The 18,621-nt window shown below is 47.7% G+C and overlaps 1 protein-coding gene across 1 annotated transcript; it reads right to left on the reverse strand.

Annotated features, from left to right (window-relative positions):
* Positions 1-3,054, reverse strand: LOC117852292 (transmembrane 9 superfamily member 8). Its single transcript, XM_034734317.2, has 7 exons — positions 2,832-3,054; positions 2,542-2,706; positions 2,255-2,364; positions 2,035-2,143; positions 1,836-1,948; positions 1,591-1,744; positions 1-1,430 (listed from the first exon to the last, which is right to left on the reverse strand). The coding sequence occupies exons 1-7, from the start codon at positions 2,946-2,948 to the stop codon at positions 273-275; spliced, it is 1,926 nt and encodes a 641-aa protein (XP_034590208.1). The 5' UTR covers positions 2,949-3,054; the 3' UTR covers positions 1-272.
* Positions 3,055-18,621: the final 15,567 nt, after the last annotated feature.

Here is an 18,621-nt window from a genome sequence, read left to right on the forward strand (position 1 = left end):
TGGTTAGAATGTTAAATCGTTTGATGGTATCATCTGAAACCTGTTCTCCAAGGATACACACCTGCACCGAATTACTGGCATCAAAAGTACACTAATTTAGTGTTACAGAATCAAACTGCAAATACCCTAAGACACCTGAATAAGCAGCCTACGTTTCAGCCTGTATAATGCATACTACATTCTGAGCTTCTGATGATTCCTTGCCTACTGTTCTCTTTTAACCTCTGATATCTCAAACCGACGAAGCAGTGTTACAACTACAGTCTAGATTTCTAGTCGATCTTGACTGAAGAGTAGATGAGCCTGGTGAACCAGAAGCAGGCGTAGAAGCCGATGGTGCCGGTGAGCACGAAGAAGGCGTACGAGGCAATGAGCATGTAGCCGAAGTAGAGCACGCCCGAGACCGTCTTCGTGATCTCCAGCTTGGTGAAGAAGTAGAACGTGGCGTACAGGAAGAGGTACAGCGCTGATGAGCCAGCCGTCAGGTAGGACCTCCACCACCACTGGTAGTCCTCACCGCAGAGCTGGAAGTAGCAGAGCACAATGGTGATCTCCGCGCAGGTCAGAATCAGGATAACGAAGACCAGGAACAGGAAACCGAAGATGTAGTAGAACTGGTGCAGCCAGATCGATGTCAGGATGAAGAAGAGCTCGATGAACACAGCGCCAAAGGGCAGGATGCCTCCGATCAATACTGAGACAACTGGGTTCATGTACCATGGCTGCTCTGGTATTGCTCGTGGTATCTTGTTTGTCCTCACGGGGTCCTCCATGGCAGGCTTCTTGAACCCAAGGTAGCTGCCGACGAAGACCAGTGGCACAGAGATCCCGAACCAGAGGAGGACTAGTGCAAACATGGTGGTGAATGGCACAGCACCAGAGGACTTCTCACCCCAGATGAGAGCATTCAGGACGAAGAATATTGCAAACACAATGCCGGGGAACATCAAGGCCGTCTTGATTGTGATGTTCTTCCATTCTGAGCCCTTGAACATCTTGTAAAGGCGCGAGGAGGAGTACCCTGCAAATAGGCCCATGAAGACCCAGAGGAGGAGCATTGCTGTCATAAGCCCTCCCCGGTTCGATGGCGAGAGTAGCCCAAGGATGGCGAACAGCAAGGTGACAAGCAGCATCCCAAAAAACTGTACGCCTGTCCCAACATATACGCACAGCAGGTCTGCGTTGACAGGAGGCCTGAACACATCGCCATGGACAAGCTTCCACCCTGTCTCCTCCTGAGCATCCTCCTGGTCCTCTAACTGGTTGTACTTGGAGATGTCGCGGTACAGTGTCCGGAGCATGATCATGGCAACCATCCCAGAGAGGAAGAGGACTATCATCAGAGAATTCACAATAGAAAACCAATGGATTTGATCGTCTGCCATCAGAAGGTAGGTGTCCCAGCGTGATGCCCACTTGATAGGACTTTCCTGCATGACGCACATATGAACAAAAAATGTCAGAAGATTTGAAGTTTTCTCAAGGAAATATTAGACCATCTATCTGAAGGTATACAGTGGGGAACTTTGTCGTTATGCATTAAAGCTGATCATAGACAAACAATTCAAGATGATGAATAGTTGAAACTACCTCAAAGTTAACATCATAAGTGAAAACAATCTCTTTATTGACTTCTACTTCTTGAGGTGAATTTGAGTCTACGACTAGACGTCTCGAGTGTGGATCACATGTTTTCAGGGGTGTAGCAGTCTCCTTCCAATCGCCATCATATTCATGCTTAACACTGCAGAGTATATGATAAAATAATCATATGAACCTAAAACGGTAGCGAGCATCATGCCATAGGTTCAGAAATGACAAGTGAGGATGCCTGCCTGTATGGTTTGACCTCAAAGGCCACAATCCTAGCAAGATCCGTGTTTGCATCCTTGTGATATTTCACCAGAAATGTGAAGTGGTTGTGGATGAAATGCTTCTCCTCCTTGCTCTGCATCAATGACATTCAAATCAGAACACATTTAGCATAAGCCAGAAGCATCGGTTTTCGTAGCTAGATACAGATTATCAACCCACCCCTGAGTACTGTCCCTTGACGCCGACATGCACACCTTGTTGATAGACAGTAGGCACCTCTTGATCCAACCTCTTAATAGGGACGACCAAAGGAAGGTTGTCAAGAATCCTGAAACCACAAAACCAAGGTTCACTTCCCCGTTCCAGTCACCTACTCACCTGAAATATATGGGCCTTTGATCTACGTCTATGCAACTGCAAGCAGTAAATGGCCTCTCACATGTTTATGCGGTACTCATCGTCGATTTTCTCCTTCAGATCCTTGGCTTCGTCTTGGTTCGGAGCAACCTTGCACACGATCTGGCACAGCTTGGGCTCCATCATCTCGAACTGCATTTCAAGGACCACGATTGAAAATTTCCCAAAGGGACCGAGCTATAATTGCAGCAAACATACACGAGTGACCTTTTCCTGGGCCTACTCAGAACAGCAGGTGGGTACTACTAACATATACAGGAACTCAGGAAGCAAATGGTGGAGCACCTAGTACTGGTCCCATAGGCTTACCACGTATAGCGAATTCTCGATGCGGTCGCCGCGGAGGACCTCGCCGAGGTTCTCGGCGCTGTCGACGATGGTCCCCGGCCTGCAGAAGGGGAGGGAGTAGTAGGAGTAGGGCAGCTGCGTCTTGATGGAGCTCAGTTGGTTCACCTTCACGGCGAGCGGGTCCTTCTGCAATCCACACATCACCACAGCCTCAGCGCGTGAGGAGCCGACTCACCGAGACCGTCAAACCGACATGCCAGGCGAAGAAGAGAGAAACGCGAAACAGAGAGCAGGAACGGAAAGGGCGGGACCTTGCGGAAGTCGGCGGGGGCGACGCCGGGGAGGTAGAACCCGCGCGCGGCGCCGGCGCCGGCGAGCACGGCTACGGCAACGAGGAGGAGCGCCATCACCGGGCGGGTCGTCGCCATGGGTGGCCGGGGATCGGGAAGGGAGGTAGGGAGGGCGAGGAGGAGGTGGGAAGGGGGGGAATTCGTCGCCGCCGGCCGGGGTGTGGCCTTTGCTCGGATTTGACGGGTGTCCCCGGGGCGGCTGGCGGGGTTAGGTGTGAGGCTGGCAGGTGGGCCCGGAACCCCGCGCGGTTCGGCGGTGCGTCTCGCCTCCCGTACATGACACCTCGTGTGGCCCACCGAATCGCGGATTCCAGAGGTGGGCCGCGGGACCCACCGGTGGTGCGCGAATCACGACGCGGGTTAACTACGGTGGTTTAGGATACACGGTACAGCCGTACATGCTGGTTACGTTACATACATTACGCATTATGAAACGGTGCAAGTTGCGTGTTAGCGATACTTTAGAGCGTAGTGTCAGCGATACTTAGCGTACTACTCCCTCCTCCCTTCCGGAAGTCGTTTTGACTTTTCTATGCACACTATGATCATGCTTGTGCGTTGAGCAACACAAATTCCCTCCACAAGCATCAAACGGATTCATATGAAACATCTGTACAACAAGTATCAATGGAAACATATACTTTTGCCTTTACATATCATTGTCAACTTCTAATTTAAAAAATTATATTTGCCACCGTAGTATACTATGTATGTGCGTTGCTACGAGAGCTTAGACAACAAAGAAACATGTCTTAAATAGTTTACAGCATTTAGGTATTATTCATCATGAATGGCTGCTTGTAACGGAGTGCATATGAGCTTAAAGCAACTTCGTGCGTATGGTCCATGGACTTAAATGAGATGACAGATGCTTGAGCTGTTCTGAATATATTACAATGAACCTCAACACGATGGGAAATCAAAACATTGGACCCTTTTCATGACCATACACATGAGTTGTTGCTTCTGGTTGCATTACTGTTACAACGTTGGACAAGAGTCAAATTTCAATTTGAAACAAGTACTTGGAATAGCAGGAAGATGTGCTCTACGTGATAGCCAACAACCAAAAGAATAGGTGCTGCAACATGGAAAGGTTTTCTAAGAGATGATCCAACTATACATAAGCTCACCATACTACTTTGACTACTAATTAAACACAATTTGGATGCAAGCAAGCAACCCATTTAAATTGCACAATATCAACAAGTTAAAGAGACCAAGCTGTCTTCTGTTTCAAAAAAAAAAAATCAGAACAATTCCATGGTAGCAACGATTCAGCTAACTAAATCTAATTTCTTTCAGGCTCTGCCTTGGAATGCGATCGCTTTTATAAAGTTTAAAACACAAAAATTCTACACAAGTAAGTTAACCTTTGTTTCTTTAGGATGACACATATAACACGGGACTAATCTTCATTTGTTTAATGTCACAGAATATACTACCATAACTTGTATGCATGCTCTGAGTGCTAGAAAACGATCAGACAAACCAACATACATGTTGATGGCTGAATATGTACAATGAACAATCGCATCAGAAGGTGATCAACTCCCTGTTAGACATGACCTGCTGCTTTCAGTCAAATTTTTTTTTGAACGAATGGGCACCGGATAGTGCCTATTTCATTGAGAAAGTAGATAATTACAGATTGTTACGAGAGAGTTACAAAAGTTTCCTTTTCCTTTTCGTATCACGATTACTCTCTGGATAAGAACAACGCTAGTGCTCTCGCCCTGCTAAAATCCATGTGTCTGCTTCCGCTTTGATCTGTGCCAGCAGTGAGGTTGCGGCCATCCCTTGATGGTTGAAGATTCATCGATTGCGTTCCTTCCAAATTTCCCATATGATCAGCAGGCCCATAGAGCAAGCTCCTTTTCGAGGAGCTTCGGTCCTTGTAGTCATATTTATCCACCACTCAAGAGCATTGGTAGTTGGGGGCCATTCCGAAGGGTGTAGGCTGGGTTGCGAGGCCCAGGTGGTAACAAGACTCCATATTCGCTTGGTGTATCTGCATTGTGTCAGGAGATGATGTGCTGTCTCTTGTTGTACTCGGCATAGAGGGCAATTTGGTGAGTGCGGCCATCCTCTTCGCGCAAGTCGATCAGCTGTCCATACCCGGTCCTGTAGTATCAGCCACGCGAAAAATTTGCATTTCGGTGGTGCCCAGCATTTCCATATTGTTTTACTGTGCGGTGCATGAGTGGATCCTAAGAACTGTGCCTTGTATGCTGATGCCGCTGAGTATTGTCCATTTTGCGTGAATTTCCAGCGGATTGTGTCTTCCTGTTGTGCTTGGAGGCTTACTGTCGCTACTAGCCGCCATAGTGTGACGAATTCTTGTAAGTGTCGCGTTGTTAGTCCGGCATGGATGTTTATGTCCGTCACCCATCTATTGTTGTGTAATGCCTCTGCGAGAGTTTTATGTTTCCCCCTAGATAGCTTATATATGTTGGGCGCAATGTCCTTCGGTCGGGTACCCCTTCCCCAAGCTGAGTGCCAGAAGCTTGTTTTGCATCCATTCCCAACTGTGATAATTGTGCAAGCCGCGAATAGTCGTTGATCAGAGTCATCGCATGGGATGTCCATTCCGATCCATGTTTTCCCCGGGGACTCCCACTCATGCCAAATCCATCGTAGTCTCAATGCTCTAGCAAAATTATGGAGGTTCAGCACTCCTAGGCCGCCATTTTCTTTTGGTAAGCAGGATTTGATCCAGTTGACCTTGCATTTGCCACCTGTCAGCAGATTGTCTCCAGCCCAGATGAAATGCTTCCTTATTTTGTCTAGTTCTTCCAGGATTTCGCATGTTGGTTTTAAGACAGTTAGCAGATACAAAGGTTGCGCAGAAAGCACAGCTTTGGCGAGGCAGACTCGGCCTGCTTGTGTGATGTTGCGATTGTGCCACCCAGACAGTTTCTTAGCTGCTTTGTCTATTAGGGGTTGGAAGTCCACTTTCTTAAGGCGCCTTATCGCAAGTGGTAGCCCGAGGTACTTTAATGGGAAGCCGGTGCGAGTGATTGGCCATTCGGATAGGATTTCGTCGAGGTCTACGTTATTGCAGCTGATGGGAGCCACTGTTGTCTTTTGTAGATTTGTTTGGAGTCCTGTGGCCTCTCCGAATAAATGTAAAAGTTTTGTGACATTTGTGACGTCATTCTTTGTTGGCTTTATGAAAATGGCCGCGTCATCGGCGTACATAGAGATGTTAGTGCGCGGCGTACGTCCGCCTAGTTTTTTAAGTAAGCCCATTCCCGTTGCCGTGTGAATTAATTGGTACAGTGGATCTATCGCCAGGATGAAAAGGAAGGGAGATAGGGGGTCTCCTTGTCGTAGGCCTCGCCCATGCACAATTGCGTCGGATGGAATTCCATTTATTAGGACTTTGGAGGTTGATGTGACTAGTAATGCCGTGATCCAGTTACGCCATCTTGCAGGAAAACCTCTACGTTGCAATAATTCAAGCAGGTAGTCCCAGCGGACAGAATCGAAAGCCTTTGAGATGTCCAGCTTCATTAGCAGTGTCGGCGTTCTGTGCCTGTGAAGCCTTCTTGCCATGTTCCGAACATAAAGGAAATTGTCGTGGATGCTTCGTCCTTTGATGAAGGCACTTTGGCTTGGCGAAATCAATTTGTCCATGTAGGGCTGAAGCCTAGTTGCCAGCACTTTGGTAATGATCTTTGCTATTGCGTGTATAAGGCTTATCGGTCTGAAGTCGTTGATACTTTCAGCTCCGTCTTTTTTGGGTACCAACACAATGGTTGCTGAATTGAGCAAATTTAAGTCGTTGCATCTCCCAGCGTGGAAAGCGTTTACTGCCGCTATAACATCTCCTTTGATGATACCCCAGCATGACTTGAAGAACAACCCAGTGAAGCCATCTGGGCCTGGCGCTTTATCTTTGGGCAGGGCAGTTATTGCATTTTGTATTTCCTTATCTGAAAAAGGGTTGTCAATTCCGGTTAAATCCACTACTGGGAAATGTAGCTTCTCCCAGTTGAAGGTTCTGGTGCGAGTAGGAGGAGCGGACATCACGTTGTCGAAGTGGTTTTGGATTATTTGCTGTTTTTGTATGTGCGTCACGGCCCAGTCATTTCCCCTCTTCAATCATTGGATGAAGTTTTTCCGCCTCCTCCCATTTGCCTTGAGGTGGAAAAACTTAGTATTCGCATCACCTTCCCGTAGGTAGGTTATCCTAGAACACTGTTTCCTTCTCGCTTTCTCTATAGCCGCCCATCCCAAAAGTCGTTTTTTGAGCTTGCTCCGTATATTGTGTTCTAGTTCCGTGAGCGGTCTTGTTTCCTCAGCTACGTCAAGGCGTAGGATGACTTCTTGAGCCATATGCAGTTTTAAGCGAGCGTCGGAGACATGCATTCGGCTCCATGATCTTAGTGCGTGGGCAGTGTTGTGTAGTTTACAGCCCAGTCTATGGAACGGCTCAGTATGGGTAGTCGGCTTTGACTATTCCTTGGTGACAATTTCATAAAATCCTGGCAGCCGTGTCCAAAAGTTTTCGAATTTGAATGACGTCGGTTTACAAGGTCCCGAGTGTTGCGCGAGTAATAACGGGCAGTGGTCTGAGTGCGAGGAAGAGAGGGCGTGGAGGACGTGATCGTCAAATTGTACATCCCAAGAGGCATTGCAGAAAACTCTGTCAATTCGCGTTAGCGTCGGCTGATGTCTTGCGTTGCTCCAGGTGAATCGCCTGTTCTGTAGGTGAATTTCTTTAAGTCCGCAATAGTTCAGTGTTGCTCTGAAGCTCCTCATAAGCCTCCGATTTAAGTTGTTATTGTTCTTGTCTCTTGCGCTGTATATTAGGTTGAAATCGCCCAGTATTAACCATTGAGTGGTGTCATCAGGCGCCATTGCTCGTAGTTGGCGTAGGAAGGCAGGCTTTGCTGAGTGTTGTGATGGGCCGTATACCGTCGTGAGCTGGACCAAACGTTACTGTGCTTAACTATTGCTGTTGCTGAGATAAAAAACCGACTTGTTTGGATATCCTGTATGTCAAAAACTCCTTCATCCCAGAGTAGTAGTATACCGCCTTTTGTGCCTGAAGCCGCTTGGTATGTGAAATTAGTTAAGCGAGGTCCCCCTAGGAGGTTTGCTAGTGCCGCATCGATACTTTGCAACTTTGTTTCCTGCAGGCATATGATGTGGCATGTTGTGGCCGCAATGGTTTCGCGAACTGTGAGACATCTTGCAGGTGCGTTTAGCCCTCTCACATTCCAGCTCATTATTTGAAAATTGTTACTCATGGAAGGTATTTTTGTGGCGCACGAAGGTGGAGTGGCCGAATTGCAGTTGCTGCAGCAATTGCTGCAGCCATGGCATTGTGACTTGTAGAGTGGTGACCCTGTGGGTGTGCTTCTCTGTGCTCATAGTTGCTGTCGTTGGTGACTCATGTTCATTGGCGCATTTTGTAGTAGTGAGGAAGGGCGTCGCAGGTTTAGGTTTGTCGTGGACGGGGCATAGTTTGTAGTTCATGATTTTTGCCCGAAGGTCGCAGCCAGCAGGGCTAGGGTGAAGTCCTCCCCGAAGGTCGCAGCCAGCAGGGTGAGGAACATAATTATAAAGTACATAAAGGTAGCAGTACATAAACGGGTAAAAAGACGCTTGACGAAGTTGCCGTGGCAGAAACTCATGCAGCCGCATGGTCCATCTGCTGGAGCTCACCCACATCAGCACCTGCCATCTGTAAAAGTGCTTCATTTGCTTGATCCGCCGCTTCGTCGTCAAGGTCGAAGAGGGCAGTCATGGCAGATATGATGTAGTCCGGCAGCACCCCCTGAAACATATTAAGAAAATCCTTTCAGTCAAATTTGATGCTGAGGTGCAGATTGACCACTATGATCCATATGCTTCCTATGAACAAACATTTTAGCTATATGTCTCAAATCAAAGCGGAAGCAAGAAACTGATCTCACCTTAGTGGTCCAGCAATACCACCACATGTATTTCATCGGGCACCCTTTAAGCAGCCTCCATATCCCAGCCCTAGCATACATTCAAACCAGGATTATCACAAGCAGGTCAGGCACAAACACTTTGTCCACACTGCATCACTCGTGCATATGCCTGACCAAGATGGTTCAGACTTCAGGGAAGCCAAGCACCACCACAGTCGCCGGTCGGCTTGCTACTCCTCCAGATGACCCACCACTATGGATGGCAGCGGGCACATTACCCGCGGGCAGAGGGTTTATAGACCCGTGCCCGCGCCCACCGCCCATCACGGGTAAGAAGTTGTGCTCGCGCCTGTCACCCATGGGCACAGTCTACCCACGGGCACACCCGTGCCCGCCAGGCAACCAGCACCTCTCGCTCTAGCGGCGGAGCAGCATCAAGCGGAACCGGGCATCGGGCGGCGGAGCGGGCGGTGGGGAGCGAGGGCGGGCGGCGGAGAGGTGGCGACGGGGAGCGAGGGCGGGCGGGCGGTGGCCGCCTGGTCCCTGGTGTGCGGGGTGCGGGGCTGCGGGCGTGCAGGTGCGGCTGGGAGCCTGGGAGGATTGGAGGAATGAAAGAGGAGGAACCCTAGAAATCGCTTATATAGTTGTAGCAGGTTCGCAGGTTTGCGGGCACGGGTAAGGTATTTTTATGCCCGCTAATTTTTTACCCGCACAAACTCAAACCCGCACCCGTACCTGTGGCAGAAAATAGAACCCATATCCTCGCTCTACAGGGTTTTTGCCCGCGGGCACGCGGGTAATTTGTGCCCGTTGCCATCCATACCCAGCCTTCTACACTAATAGTGATATTATCCTCAAAAGCTCTTGTAATCTGTAAGACAATCAACAACCAATGTTTCAATGGAAATGTCTTTAGTAAAGAATATGCTCTTAACGGAAGAACAGTGTGAAATTATGAACTGAGTTGGTTTTTCTTGTCTAAGGGATGGATAAAGGGATGACATGCTATTGAAATAACACTGAGAGGCTATCTAAGTTGACCACCTAGGCAACACAATTAATCGACCATGAGTAACATTCAGATAAGCGGTTCAGAAACAGAACATTCAGAATTTTAGATATACATCCATCCATAATTTCTAGATGGAAACCTGTGCGTTGCCACGGTTGTAACAAATTCTCTTTATAAGCATCAATTTTTATTATAACGAAACAAGGTAATAGACTCGTATCTTTTGACTTAAATATATTCACGATCAATATACATATTTCAAAATAGGCAAATGAATTATTGAACAATTATATTCATGGCTGAGTGCTGATTGTCAAACCAGAAGGTCCGGAGGCAACATCATGCCGATGATGGTTGATAGATGTCCTCATATAGTTGAACCAAGAAACACCATTTCATTAACCGTTGTCACAATATGATGGCTCTGAGCCCTTAAAAAAATATGATGGCACTAAACTAACAATACCAGAGATGAAATCACACTCGTGGCAGAGCTGTATTCCCTCTAATAGCTAAAGATGTTAAATACTCAAATTAGCTAAATAAGCTTGGAAAAGATCGGTACACTATTCTAAGCCTATTCTGAGAACGCAACTGCTGGTAATCAATTTTGTATAAGCTTGGAAAAATCTGATACATGTATCTCGTGAATGCACAGAAAAGTTTACCTCGCATTATTTTAGTATAGAAAGTGCATAAGCCTTGAGTGCCCCAACATGCCAAATTCCAAGCTGCCTTGCAAATACAAGCGAAAGAACACTGTCATTTGCTAATAAATAAGAATGGAGAAGCATCAGTTACTGAAGACTCTTCACTGAATAGCAACAGTATGAACTGAAGACATGAAATCCGAGTGTCATTCTGCAGAGGTAAGGTGAAACATAATGCAAAAGTAAGAGCAATGTGTTTTGACAATTCCTGTTCTAATTGTAGTACTGCTAGCAGAATTTATGTATGGCTCTAACAAAATTAACAAATTTATGGAAAGTTCTTTTGAGCTTTCCTGGTTTGAAAAAGAAGCACATCAGCCAGAAAATAATGGTAACAAGTGGCAGCAGCCCTCTGTCTCCTCCTTATCGGCCATGTCTATGATGTGGTGGCAGCACCACATGCAAATCTGCACGTAGACGGAGAATTGATTAAATGACAGTTCAATGGATAGGAGGATTATTGATATACATACATTATATATATCCGCATCTGCATGGATTGAGGTGCTGATCAGAGATGTCCATCTCCTTGGCACAGATAGTCTTCAACACTGCTCATGATAGTCCTGATGAATGATCAACCAACAACAAAATTAGCAACATTTGTATAATACACAGTGAACTTCATGGTACAATCTCTCAGCTGACAGCTAATATTTGAATAGACCGAATTTGCAATATACCCGGCAAATTGTTTGGTCATTCAATGATCACCCAGAATTATACAAAAAACAGACTCCACATAGACATGAATCAATGGGTAGGCGGACGACAGGCCGCTGGGCAAGCTCACATCTGCTGAATGCAATAATTTTCCACACAGAAATTATTTTGAGAGGTAACTATATGCTACACGTTTGGTGCTTATATATAAAAAAGATGTCTTCTGGATACCATCATAGTAATACCATGCTGTGCAATTTGATAATCTGAATAAAAAATGTTAGAGCAATCAGCACAACATTTTAACAGATGGTTGGTATGCACAATGAGCAGATCACCAACCTTGTTTAATTGGTGTGCACGATGGATCCCATTCGAGTTAATGCCGCTTTCTGCCAATGTGTAAAATGATCTATTGAATTATTTTACCAGACAAAACTTTGGATGCGCCAAGTAATAATCAGAGCTTACCTTTTTGTCATCTTTCACATTATCCTTTAGTATCCTCTCCCTGTATTCTGTGCATTTAAACAAAAAAAAACAATTTTACTCTTCCTTCGTGGCATGATAAAAATGAAATCAAATAAGTAGACAGATGAAACATTCTCACATCCATGTTGTATCAACTAATCGGTATTGGCGTGAAGTCAAGTAAATTAGGGATAAATTGATCTGCGTTCCAGTCGAAGATCGAGTCGGTTTCCACCGCATGCTGCTGCATACGGCTCGTCGATCAAGGCAGAGGCGAATCTGATTCGAGTTGGGAGATCAGGCAGACCGAGGGACCCATGCCACAATTCCCAAGATGACAAAGATCTATTACAGTCACGCGTGGATTGAGGCAAATAATCAGCTCCAACTACTCTATGTGAAAAACAATTTTGAGGGATTTGTGCTACACGCACATGGAAGGCTACCACAAGACCTCAAAATCATAGCCTAACATACATAGAAGATATACGCGAGCACTGCTACCCGACGTCTGGGTGCATCAAGTCGCCGACGACTACTTCGACTACTCGTCTCGACTAGAAAACTAGTCCAGGACGGTCTATTTCGACTACTCGTCTCGGGCGAGTTCCACGTGATCACCAACTAGTCGGAATCAACTCCGACTAGTTGGCTTCATCAACAATCTACACGGCTTCGTCGGCAATCGTCCACGAATCAAGCTAAGTCACTTTTTAATTATTTTATATAAATTTTCTGGCTTGTTTTCCGCATGCAGGGCAACGTGCCAAGTACTTATTTGTGTGTGTCTTTCGATGGTAATTACCCTCCAGAGCTACACTTCGCCGACTATTCTTGTAACGCCCGTAAAATTCACCAACTAAATCACTCGCTAAAAATCGCTTTCAAAATCTTTCACCGCTTGAGCTCTCTAAAATCCAGTCTTCCCGGCAAGTTCGCCATCCCGGCACCGAAGCCGACCGCTGTCCATCCGTGTTCCCCTTTTATCTCTCCGCGAGTCACGCCGCATGCTGGACGGAAGACCACCGCACGTGCCCGTGACCGTTCCCGCAATCCCCGCCGTCTCTCCCTTTTTCTTCTCTTTTTCCTTCCCCTTTTCCCTTCCTTTTTCTCCCTTTTTCATCTCTTCCATATTTCCTTTCTTTTCTTCTTCTCCCTTCCTTTTTCCTTTTCTTTTTTCCTTCCTCCCTTTTTCTCTCAAGTGACGCACCTAGCTTCTTTTTCCCCTGCCGCATGCATGCATGCATGCACCAATATTTTTTTTTATTTTTTTCTTCCTGGCCGTGCCTGGCTCTCATGCGCATAGCACCTCTGCATGCGCACATGCTTCCCTGGTCTCCTGCCGCTTGCATGCACCGCTCCCCCTCCCCCCGTCGCATGTCCTGGCCCCACCTGTGCCTACATCCTTTCCCTGGCACACGTGCCTGCTCCCACGGCTTGGCCTCCCAGCGCTGGCTCCCCTACTGCACGCCACCCGCGCCTAGCCCTAGGCCCACGCCTGCCCCCGGCCCCACCTGCACAGCGCACCCACCCCAGCGCACCGCTGCCCAGCGCCCGGCTCCTCCCTCACGTGTGCCCCTGCGCTAGCCCCGCACGCCGCACACCGTTCGCCGCCGCGCTTGCTCACCGCGCACCGGCACACGTCCCTACCACCTACCCCTCCCAACGCGCGACGTCGCGCTAGCGCTGCACCCTGCCGCACGCGCCCATGCACAGCACCACCGCGCACCGGCCTCCCCGGTGCGAGTGCGCTCGCCGCGGCCACCGCACCCGGCGTGCCTCAACGACACCGTGCCACACCAACAGCTCGCCACCAGCGCCTGACCACGCCGTCCATGCGCATCGCCGCTCGAGCATGCCACCGTGTCCCTGTTCACCTCGCCGCGCGAGCCCGGCCCCGCCACGCCGTGCACGCAGAGCTCCACCTCGCCACGCCACCGTCCTGTGCGCTTCCTATTCCTAAGCATCCCGACGGCTATTAACTCTGCCGTTCCTATGCGCCGCCCGTCGGCAGCCCCTCCCCTCGCCTCCGACCTATAAAAGGCCCTCCGCTCCGCTCTCGACTCCACCATCGAGCCTCCGGCCAACTCCCTTTGCTCCCGTGCTTCCAGTGCCGTTCCTGCAGTCTCTCGCCCGTCGTCGCGGAGCCGCCTCTACGAGCCGCCTCAACCCGAGGTAAGGAGAGGAATCGAATCCCATCGGCCTCCTCTCCGTTTTCCCCCACTTTTCGGTGGTAGCCGTGCCCCGACACCTCCTCTCCCCAACCGTGCTGCCCCTCCTATTTTTCCCGTGCGATGTTCTGTCTCGAGGAAGAAAAAATGTCATTTTGTATTTTCACCCATCCACTTTTTCCTTTTTGCATACAGACCCTCCCACCTCTCTCAAACTTTCTTTGCCGATCAGCCCCTCTACCTCCCAAAGATAATTACAAACAAGTCTCTGGTTCTCGCAGATTGGTTCTAAGCCCTGTTTTAACCCCTAAATACATTGTTATGTCGTTATTTCATGCGCCAAACTTCCTCCAATTAATCCCAAATTTGACCACGGCATCCTCCAATATATTCCCACCGAGTCATCTCCAAATTCCATGAAAATACTCATTCCTCCTAATTTCCGTTCACGTTCTCTGTCCAAGCTCATTGGGTAAAGCTTTATTTTTTTCTTTTATTTATTGTGTGCCCAATTGTGTGTGCTGTAGATCGCGGAGTTCCCAAGGAGGAGCCCGAAGAGGAGCTTGATGACCAGTACCGCGAGCCGGAGCCCGAAGACCAGCACCGCGAGCAGGAACTCCCGGAAGGCTTTGAGGACGGCAAGCTCAATCTCATCCTTTGATGCATATTTATCCTAGTTTTTTCAAACACAACCTATTGGCCTATTTTTTAAAATTGCATATTGTTTTACTGCTGAAACACAGTTGGATAGCCACCCCTTGATTGTTATGATTATTCCTTGATTGTCCTATAATTATCTCTAAATATGATTTGCTCTGTTTGGATGATAATTACTGCTAGAATGCTTAGGACCTTGTTACTCAATTCAATCATGACTACAATGTGTTTTGTTAAAGAATAAATGTGTGAGTGTTTTTAAAAGGGAAAATGGATTTTCGGAAATAAAGGAAAGAAATGTTTAGATGAGATGGATGGGTGTTTCTTGTGTGAAATGCCAATAAGTTGGGCTCGTACCTTTGTGGTTGAGCAAGGTTGGAAGATATCCATTTTGTCACAAATTAAGGATCGAGTTGATGTGTCATCTTGCCTAACCCAACCTTTGTGCAACCACTTGACCGTTGTATGCGGCAACAGCTTAGCATAAATCCCACTAGCTAGTCTATTAGTCATCAGGAGGCTGGTGAGCAACGGGAGACCATGGAGAAGGACTAAGATCTTTGTGATTTAGGTCCTGATTAAGACCTCGTTGGTAGGTCATTAACCCCTTGGTTGCTCCCGTGTTGGCTAGTCAGTCTTAGCTAAGGTGGGTAATAGCTTTGATAGGATCAGCACCGGCACTAAGGTGATCACGTTGCGATACCCTACTTGTGGGAAAAGTGTACAACCTCTGCAGAGTTAAAACCTATCCGGGTAGCCATGTTAATGGCATTGGACGAGTTACGGCTTGGTCATATAACTAGTGCTTGGAGATGGATGATTTTCATGGCGTCTGTTGGATTTTGGAAGTGTCCGGCAGTTGTGCCGTGAGCTACTGTGGACGGGGAGCCCAGTAGCATTAAAACTTGGATCCTTTGTGTAGGGTCAACCCTATTCATTGATTCGGTTAGTAAACAAATGCTTTGCAAAAGCTCTTTTCAAAATGGATAAGGGCATATGTTGAAAATCTAGCTTTATTGCAAATAAACCTTAGCCTTATTCTTGATGTATCCTGTGCATATTCTTGATTGTATCCCCCTCTGTGGATGGGGTTGGACTTGTTGAGTACTTTTGTACTCACCCTTATTTTGTTGCTTCAGAGGAAGACCCGGACTTCGTTGCCGAGGATTTCGAGTAGGAGATCGCTTCCGCACCCACACTGCTTGTGGTGTTGGCCTTTGTAGAATGCTTCCGCTGCTGTGTAGTCCCGAGTGCTGTCTCTTGACAATAGCTTGGTTCGCTGCTGTTGTTTATTTACTTATCATTTCGGCATGGCTTTCGCGCCCACTCCCTCGGGAGTTGTACGGTTTCTGAACTATCTGTTGAATAAATATGTTATCAGCCTCCTGGGACTGATATTTGTATCATATTTAGTCTCTACTTATGTGGGGATGCTTCAATTCTTGGGGCATGTTGACCGACAACCATGGCTTGGTACACCGAATTATAGAGGCTATCGCCACGCGTTTGGTGCAGTGAGTTCTGGAAGCTCCACCACAGGCTTGGTACACCGAATTAGGAGGCTCTGCCACGGAAGTTTGGTGCACTGAGTGCTGGAGGCTCACAGCTGCTACACCCTAAGGAGGCACAAATCCTATGCGCGGCAACACGCGCTCTTCTCGCCGAAAGGTAGAAAAGTCTCAACGACTACTTTAAGCGCAATCGCGCCATATTTTTGTTGCAATGCCGACTATTTATTTTAAATGTCTTCTCTTAGCGGTTGCCAATATCCTCGAGCAGAACACGCCTCAATTTGTGAAAGCCTTGAATCTTCTGTCCTACCTAAACGCTAGGACATGAGACAAAGATCTCCGTAGCAGCAGTGCTATTACGCGTACACGAGACAAAGATCTCACACGCAGTGGCAATGGCTAAACAGGGACTGGGAGCCTAAACGTAATAGGCTAACTGCTCGGGAAAAATATGGCCGAAACAAGAGCATGACACACAATATTTACATTACATTCATCACTGAATCAATTTCAGTAGTTTTAATATTCTACAAACATGCTACATAATGTATGCATCTCTTTTTGCAGGTCAAGCTTCGGCAACAACTCTCCAGGACACTCCGCGTACCTATAATGGCTCACTAGCTCTCAGACTTGAGGTTAAGCGCCAATTACTACTCGGAATATCTCAAGTGGCTCAGCTAGCTTCCAAGCTCGGGGGTTAAGTGCTAATAACTACTCGATGTGGCTTCTACGGTTCACCTAGCTCATAAGCTCAGGGGCTGGACGCCGCAATACAACTCAGATGATGACTTGCGTGAAGACTGAAGACCATCGGATTGATTATTTAATCATTCCAAGGCTCGGTGGCTGATGAGCTACACCTAACAGTTGATTTTTTCAAGATGAAGAAAGAAGATTTAAGATTTTATTGACCCTCTATCGGTGTTTAGATCCGGCAACCTACCGAGGGGGGCCTGAGGTAGTGTTTTAGTTAATGGGGCTTGCCGAGATCAGGAACTCGAAGGTGAACACATACACACGATTTAGACAGGTTCGGGCCACTAGATTGCGTAATACCCTACGTCCTGTGTGTTGGTTGGATTGAATTGTTTTGGAGGGGGTCCCTGCCTTACCTTATATTGTCGGGGGTAGGGTTACAAGTCGGTTGATTTACAAGAATACTAGTCGGATTCGACTAGACGAGTCCTACTCTGAATGCTACGAGTACTTTTTCTAATCCTCGACTAGTTTCTGTCTTCCACGAAGACTACGCTGTCTTGTGCTATAGCCTCTATGTCAGATACGTCTCGATATCCAACCCTATATTTAGGTCTGTCCAAACCTTCTGGTGGGCCCATAGATGTATGTACGACACCCTCAGCCTGATTCTTTGATTCATCCTAAGGCTCAGGGGCTACTCCATATGGAGTGCGACTTCCGCCGCCCTCCATATCACATTCAAAAAATGAAGATTACAAAATCAACGATCAAGGGCTTGAGCACACTATAGCCTCATGGCAACTTTGAAGAACTTTGAAGATTCAGCCAGACAAAGAACTCGAGAAGCACTAAACTACTCGGCGAGGATCTGAAAAGTACCCGAAGACTGCTGCATTCGATTATGAAGCGTTCGGGGGCTTGTCGGGGATATATCCCTGGTACCTGCATGGAAGGAAGAAGACGGACTTCTACTAGGATTCCTCTGTAATCCTATTAGGATTTATACCATGTAATCCTGCTAGGACTCTTCCTTGTAACCAACTAGTAATCCCGCTCCTAAAGTATATAAAGGAGGGTAGGGGTCTCTAAATCGGTAGGCGAAGACCTCGTAGAATCACAACAGAGGACCAAAATCCTCAACACCAAATAACACCCAAGCGTAGGGCGCAATATACAACACCCCAAACAGGATGTAGGGTATTACGCTCTCTAGCTGTCCGAACCTGTATAAATCTTTGTCTTGTGTCCTCGCTTTTACCTTCGAGTTACAGGTCCGACGATCCTCTACCAACTAATCTACTACCTCGAGATACCCTATCGGTAGGTTGTCGGGTATAAAACACCGATACTACTGTAGGCACCGGACTGTTCTTATATGCTCACAAGATCGATTAGATTTTGTGTTGACGACGTGTCAAGCCTGAACAAAGACGCTTGGAAGTATGATTATCGTTGGAGCTGTGAGTGGCCTCAGTGGGGAGATGCAAACGTGCCGCCGTCTCAGCGTCTCTCCAGGAACAGCCGAACAGGTGTGCGCGCACGCCACTAGGGAACGGCGGCGCAGCTGTCCATGGCGCACTAGGCGCTGCATTTTCGCCGAGATGCTGGTACAAGCCATCGTCATGCGCCGGACTATCGGTTCTCCGTGCTGTTTGAGTGTTTTGTTTGACCGGCCGAAAGCCGGCAGCTTGTTGGCGGGGGTTGCGTGCCAGCCCCGCGCGCTGCCTCGTGGTTCGGCGAAATCTGTGGCAGTTTGGCAGGGTCGCCATTCGCCAAGTCATCTTTGAATCGATATTGGGATGGTCCTTGGCATGATGTGGATTTTGACAACGAAATGCATCCGATCCGAGACCTTTTGTTTGACCGATTTTCACGCAGCCTGCTGAGTGGGCTGACCCGAAATTTGAGCATACTGACATTGCTCCCATGGGCCACTTAACGCTTC

Source organism: Setaria viridis, chromosome 4 (genome assembly GCF_005286985.2).
Source record: "Setaria viridis chromosome 4, Setaria_viridis_v4.0, whole genome shotgun sequence".
NCBI lineage: Eukaryota > Viridiplantae > Streptophyta > Magnoliopsida > Poales > Poaceae > Setaria > Setaria viridis.

Excerpts from the sequence above, each read along its gene's own strand:
- LOC117852292 (XM_034734317.2), bottom strand. The coding sequence starts at position 2,948 with ATGGCGACGACCCGCCCGGTGATGGCGCTCCTCCTCGTTGCCGTAGCC. Across the intron at positions 2,144-2,254 it reads GATGAGTACCGCATAAACAT|GATTCTTGACAACCTTCCTT; the intron begins GTGAGAGGCCAT and ends TTGTGGTTTCAG. Across the intron at positions 1,431-1,590 it reads CTTATGATGTTAACTTTGAG|GAAAGTCCTATCAAGTGGGC; the intron begins GTAGTTTCAACT and ends TGCGTCATGCAG.